The 6874-nt window shown below is 35.4% G+C and overlaps 1 protein-coding gene across 1 annotated transcript; it reads left to right on the top strand.

Annotated features, from left to right (window-relative positions):
• The first annotated feature begins 1866 nt into the window (after positions 1–1866).
• Positions 1867–6874, top strand: LOC147388733 (uncharacterized). The gene is made up of 5 exons (XM_086418886.1): positions 1867–2034; positions 2469–3582; positions 3675–3805; positions 4683–5022; positions 5758–6874. The coding sequence occupies exons 2-5, from the start codon at positions 2509–2511 to the stop codon at positions 6439–6441; spliced, it is 2229 nt and encodes a 742-aa protein (XP_086275012.1). The 5' UTR covers positions 1867–2034; positions 2469–2508; the 3' UTR covers positions 6442–6874.

Genomic DNA, 6874 nt, shown 5'->3' with positions numbered 1-6874 from the left:
TCTGATCCATTTTGATAGTCAAATTTTGGGTCTAGATCAAGGATTTTGATTTTGATAAGGATCCTATCCAATAAGATATTGGATTGGTTTTGTCTCAATTTGATAAGGGTATTTTAGAAGCACCCCCCCTATTAAATATGTTATATAATTAGGTTTACTCTCTTGGAAAATGTAAGATTAGTTTGACCCCCCCTTGACCTTAAGTCAAGGTTGTGTTTTCATGATGATTTTGTTAGAATTTAGAGGGTTGAATTTGAAAATTCTTTAATATTCAATTAGTTTTAATCATATAGTAAATCAATTTATTAACTATATGATATTTTAATTCCATGTTTGCCTTTATACTTTATGCTTTTTATTTTATTACTTTAAATTTAGTTGATAGTTTTGTTTTTACTTTGAGTAATTTTAGTCTCACATCGACTAGGAAAAAAATTGATTTACAATTCTTAAATAGTTATGCTTCAAATAGCTTTAAAGTGGATAGAAGTAGTGGGCGGGCTCACACGCGCATACGGGAGCCCAAGAGGAAAACCCAAGGTTCCAATTGGAATTTGGATCCAGCGGTCTGAAAATCTTAATACGTGCGTGCAGGAAGGGGTGAAAAATCTCCAATTTACACCTCACGTGGGTGCACGCAAAGGCCCGTTTTGTCTTTAATTATCAAGGTCCGTTGTGAGATCACACAATCATTTAGTTTGAGTACCCAGAACGAACGCCTATAGACTGTGGTACCATAACATGGGCGAATTTCGTTTTAGAACAGTGCTTTATGCATGTCTCAACCATTTCTTTTTTAGGTAATATTTTCCTATTACATTCAATTTCAAAATCAAGATTTGTTCTAACTTTTTCTCTCTGTCATAAGAAATCAGTATTCAGTAACAACAGATTTAACGATGAAATTTTGATTTTTTTTTAAGTGCTCTTCAAATACTTAAAATACTAATATAATTTTAGAAAAAAAAATAAAAATAAAAATTTCACCGTTAAGTCATAATGAAAACACAACCTTAATGACTTAGGGTTAAGGGGATAAGCCTAATCTTGCATTCTGCAACCTAATATATTACCATTTTAACACGGGGTTGTTACTATGATACCCATTCAATAAAGCTCAATCTGACAAAATGTATAAATTATATTAGGGAAATGTTCAGCACCCTAAGTTTTACCACACACTTTAACAAACGTTTTTTGTCCTACATGGGTTAGAAGTTTTGGAATGAGCTGATTTTTGGTGAGGATGATCTCTATGATTAGAAGATCATCCTCCCCAAAAATCAGCCCCATTCCAAAATGTTTAACCCCATGTTTACATGTTGAAAAATTGTGGACCGTCCATTTTTTGTAAATCAATTTTGATGGGGTTAGAAGTTTTGGAATGAACTGATTTTTTGTGAGGATGATCTCCTCACCATAGAGATCATCCTCACCAAAAATCAGCTCATTCCGAAACTTCTAACCCATGTAAGACAAAATGCATTTGTTAAAGTGTGTGGTAAAACTTAGGGTGCCGAACGGGACCCATTATATTATATATTTGTTCTAATATACGATGATTATTTGAATTACATATGTCAAATTGGGTTTGACCCGATCTGTTGTGCATGTATCCGAAATCAAGGGTGTGTCATCACTCAAAAGTTTGAAAACACAGGTATCTCAAATATCTCATCAAATCCTAGGGGGTCATGTTCATATGAGTCATCATGGAAAATGCTAAAATGACTATATATTGACACTGCCTTACATACTGAGCTGAGGGGAGGATTCTTTTCCTCCAGATACAAGTCAAAAAAATATTTATGATTTTATGCACATCTCCACATCAGCTCAGTGTCTAACGCAATGTCCTGCATAGTCAATTTAGCACTACTCTAACAATGTAAGTTATAACTGCATTATTGCAACATAAATTCACTGGAAGCTAAAGCCACACTTGGTGGAAGCTAAAGCCACAGTTGGTTTGAAAACTAAAAGAGAAGTCAAATACTCATACAGTCATAGCTGGGACTGGCGAGCGAACGAGAGGTACCTTCTCAAACCCCCTTGTAGGGTTTCTTTGATTCCCTAGAAATTTTATTTTGATTCTACTGGGTTTTTTCGTTTTCACATAATTACACAAGTTCTGTTTTATTTTTATTTATTTATTTTTGTTTCAGTCGGTGGAGAGATTTTTGAAGTAAATTTGCTACTTAAAATGAAATTTTATGATATGGGTTTTACTGCTCAATTTTCATAAGCTTTTTCAGGTTGAAGCCAAGATATTGATTTTGGTAATTTGGGTTTTTTTTTTTGTTGTTTGTTTTTTGTTTTTTGTTTTGGCATAATTACACTAATTATGATTTTATTTTTATTTTTTTATAGTCACTCAATTTGATGCTTGAGATGTTTTACTTTGCAAATGGTACCTCAAATCTGTACATTTCTCTGCTTCAATAAGTTAGCTTATCTTTGTTTTGCAGTTAATGGAGTGATTTCTGAGGTGAATTGGGTGCCTAAAAAATGATATTTCATGATATGGGTTTTACTGCTCAATTTCAAAAGCTATGTCAGATTGAAACCAGGAGATTGATTTTGGTAATGGGGGTAATATTTGCTGCTGTTTTAGTATTTCAGTCTTCGTCGCTTCCGTATGGAAATGTTTTATCGTCTCTATTTAGTGTTAAATCTACAATGGTTGGTGAGTTGCCCCCTTTGCATGATTCAAACTCTGCTAATTCGTCTGTGGTTCTTGCAATGTCGAATAATACTGAGGATCTTGATAGGAGGAAAGAGAAAAATGAACAAGAGAATGAAACAAAAAGAAAGGATAGACACCCAGACGAGAATGTTGTAGTACTTGATAAGAATTCAACCTTGGAGAATGTTGGATTTGCGGACAATTCTTCTTCGCTAGAAAAGCGTAGGGAACCCGAAGAAGGATTTTCGCTAGAAAAGAATAGAAACTCAGATAATGAAGATATGGGTTTGAAATCAGAGATGGTTGGAAGCACAAAAACTAATTTAACGTCTCAACCACTCGCTTTGGCACCAGTAGTAGATTCGGCCAACTTGACATTGTTGGGTGAATTGGAGGCTAAAGAAGATATGGGTTTGAAACCAGAGACGGTTGGAAGCACAAAAACTAATTTAACGTCTCAAGCGCTCGCTTTAGCACCAATAGCAGATTCGACCAATTTGACATTGTTGAGTGAAGTGGATGCTAATGAAGATATGCGTTTGAAATTAGAGACGGTTGGCAGCACAAAAACTAATTTAACGTCTCAACCACTTGCTTTGGCACCAATAGTAGATTCGACCAACTTGACATTGTTGAGTGAATTGGATGCAAATTCAAGCAATACCGACATGTCTATGAACTCCAAAATATCTCCAGATGGCAATCAAAAAACAGAAACGCTTTCCAAGGGTGAACATTCTGTGTTGTTGCAAAGTGGTTTGGTTACTTCGAATAATAATTCAACCATAACTAGCGTTCCTATAACGAAGAAGAAGGGGAGGATGCAATTGCAACCGACATCAATATCGGAGATGAGTGATTTATTGCGTCAAAGTCGTGTTTCTTCCAGGTCAATGGTATGGATTTAGAAATGTAATTGAACATGGGGATTGGTTTGAATTATTTGAACAGAAATTGGTTTAACCCTTTGTTTTTTATTGGGTTGTAGAGACCACGATGGTCTTCAGTACATGATCAAGAACTTCTATCTGTGAAATCACAGATTGGGAATGCACCTATTTTGAAGACTGATCCAGAACTTTATGCTACAATTTTCCGAAACATCTCAATGTTTAAAAGGTGAGCCAATTAGTTGATGCACATAAAATGTTCTTTTTTGCAGAATTTTATTTTTATTTTTGTGGTTTCATAAGATATTTATTAACATTTATAGAGCTGACCTTGTTAACTTTGTGAATTAACCATCATCTGTAACCAAATCGATTTTTAAGCCATGCATGAATGATAGGGTTAATGCCAAATTATTGAAAATTACTGAATTTTCCATATGTTGGTAGATTGAATGAGCATAGAAACATAAATTAGAAATGAAGACACTCATGAAAATCTACAAGTAGCTCCAATAGATGGTAAAGTAAGAGAAAATCGATTGAGATGGTTTGACTATAACCACCATTGTTAGAAGGAACATGCAAGTTGAAGGTTCTAAAAGATCGAGTTAAAAAACAAAAGTTATGTGGATTGAGGTAGTTGGAGCAGATTTGAGGACTCTTGAACTAACATACGACATGGATTTGGATTGAATTAAATGAAGAAACAACATTTGTTCAGCTGACCGGACTTTTGGGATAAGACTTCGATGGTGATGACATCTTATGACATATATCACATATACTTAAGATGGGAATGAATGTTAATTTTCTACCGGTAAAATTTCAAGTTGAAATGATAGAAATTATCTAGGATAAAATGCTGATTAGTATCTTTAAATAAGGAACAAAAATAATTCGGGGTTGCTGCACATGAACTAGAGTCCTTTGTTTTAGTTCAGATCCATCGCGAGACTACTTCACTCTTATGGTTCCATGCAACATATCTTCCTAATAGTTTACAGATTATAAATTGCTTGGTTTGTGAAAACCCAACCATCGTTCTAATTATAAAGACTTTCAGATTATTAATGTTTCTTAAAAACTTCTAAATGACCAATTTGCAGGAGCTATGAACTGATGGAACACTTGTTCAAGGTCTATATATACAAGGAAGGAGAAAAGCCCATCTTCCATCAACCAATACTAAAGGGAATTTATGCCTCCGAAGGATGGTTTATGAAATTGTTGGAGAAAAACCAACACTTTGTTGTGAAGGACCCTCAAAAAGCTCACTTGTTTTACTTACCTTTTAGTTCGAAAATCCTACGTTGGACGTTTTATTCACTCAATCAGAAGCAATTATCTGAGTATTTGAATAACTATGTGGACATGATTGCAGCGAAGTATGATTTCTGGAACAGAACTGGCGGAGCAGATCATTTTCTTGCCGCTTGTCATGATTGGGTATGATCCCACGTGTTTCCTCCATATTTAAATTCCTTTAAGTTTAATCACTAAAGATTAGAGAGCTGTTATTGACACTCCAACTTTACTTATTACACCCCAATTTCTTAAATTATTTATAACATCCTAATTAAAGATTAAAACACACCAATCAAACATTACAAAAGTTTGGTTCAATTTATTACTTCAATAATACAAAACATTATAACAAGTTCAAAAAACTCAGCAGATGTTTACAATTAGGATTAGGCCAATATAAAATCCTAAATCTAACAAATATATATATCTTAAAAATGAAAAGGAGAGAGAGTTTCTATTTGCACTCCAACCTTTACTTATTCTCAACCATTGATTTATTATTATTATTTTTTATTTTAATTGGGGTGTAATAAGTAAAATCTGGGGTAACCATCTCAGGAATGGTTGAGTGGTAGACTTGGGTATCATTAGGTTTGCTCCCTAGTTGGTCTCAAGTTCAAATCCCAACAACTATATTCCTGTGGTGGCCATGCGCTGGCTTGGACCAAGCAAGCACCAGCCATAGCCTGGGTGCGGGGCGTAGGGACTAGTTAGGATGCGTGCAAGCTGGCCTGGATACCCTTTGTTATCAAAATAAAAATAAATAATAAGTAAAATCTGGGGTACCAATAGCAACTCTCTATATTATTCAAGGTGGGAGCTAAAATTATCATTATATATGACATTGATCTTTCTGATAAAACCGTGATTTCTCAGGCTCCACGAGAGACAAGTTACCGTATGGGTAATTGCATCAGAGCCCTCTGCAATGCTGATGTCTCCAAAGGCTTCAAAATAGGTAAAGATGTGTCCCTTCCAGTGACATATGTCCGGATGGAAGAGAAACCGTTAAAAGGTATTGGAGGCAAACCTCCTTCCAAGAGGCCAATTCTTGCCTTCTTCGCAGGAAGCATGCATGGGTATCTTCGTCCAATCCTTCTACAATATTGGGAGAACAAAGATCCCAGCATGAAAATCTTTGGCCCATTGCCTCGTGATCATGTTGATGGAAAAATGAATTACGTACAATACATGAAGAACAGCAAGTATTGCATATGTGCTAGGGGTTATGAGGTCCATACCCCACGAGTGGTCGAGGCCATTTTCTATGAGTGTGTCCCGGTTATCATATCAGATAATTACGTGCCTCCTTTCTTTGAAGTTTTGGATTGGGAGGCATTCTCAGTATTTGTTCCAGAGAAAGATGTTCCCAACTTGAAGAACATACTTCTTTCGATCCCGAAAAAGAAGTACCTCATGTTGCAAATGAGGGTGAAGAGGGTTCAACAACATTTTCTTTGGCACACGAAGCCCGTGAAGTATGATATCTTTCATATGACCCTTCATTCGATTTGGTACAACAGAGTTTTTCAGATAAATGCAGATAAGGATGTAGTGTGAAGGTTATGGATTATGGTAATGCGAGAGCAGGAAACTGAGCAACCTCGCTAAGAAGCATTCTTTCTGAGGTACAAAGAAGTAACCAGAGGCACGAAGGAAAACAGGATAGAATTGTAGCTAAGAGATGATTAAGCGACTCAGAAACTTGCTCAATAATCATCGGTCTTGATGTCCATGCAATAAAATGGTTGTTATGTTTGATTCTGAAGAAGAAGTACAAAAACAAAAGAGCCTGAACATGTTGCGAAGGTGTTGATCGGTATCCTCAACTCAAGGGCTGTTCTTTCCATTTGGTAGTCAAGTTGGTATTGGATCATAAACCAATTAAGGTATGGGCTCGAGCTCATAACCATCAAATTGCAACAATAAATTGATCTTGCTTTTCATGTGTATTTAATTATTTATTTATTATTATTATTTTTTGAGTGGTGTA

This window comes from Akebia trifoliata, chromosome 12 (assembly GCF_017979445.1).
Source record: "Akebia trifoliata isolate Shusen 1 chromosome 12, ASM1797944v1, whole genome shotgun sequence".
Lineage (NCBI taxonomy): Eukaryota > Viridiplantae > Streptophyta > Magnoliopsida > Ranunculales > Lardizabalaceae > Akebia > Akebia trifoliata.
The sequence above is the reverse complement of the archived record's forward strand: the minus strand, read 5'-3'. Positions and strand labels throughout refer to the sequence as shown.

Bases quoted from the DNA above. Each gene is read 5' to 3' on its own strand.
- LOC147388733 (XM_086418886.1), top strand. From the start codon at position 2,509: ATGATATTTCATGATATGGGTTTTACTGCTCAATTTCAAAAGCTATGT. The intron at 3,583-3,674 runs GTATGGATTTAG...ATTGGGTTGTAG, and splicing joins GTGTTTCTTCCAGGTCAATG to AGACCACGATGGTCTTCAGT. The intron at 5,023-5,757 runs GTATGATCCCAC...GTGATTTCTCAG, and splicing joins TTGCCGCTTGTCATGATTGG to GCTCCACGAGAGACAAGTTA.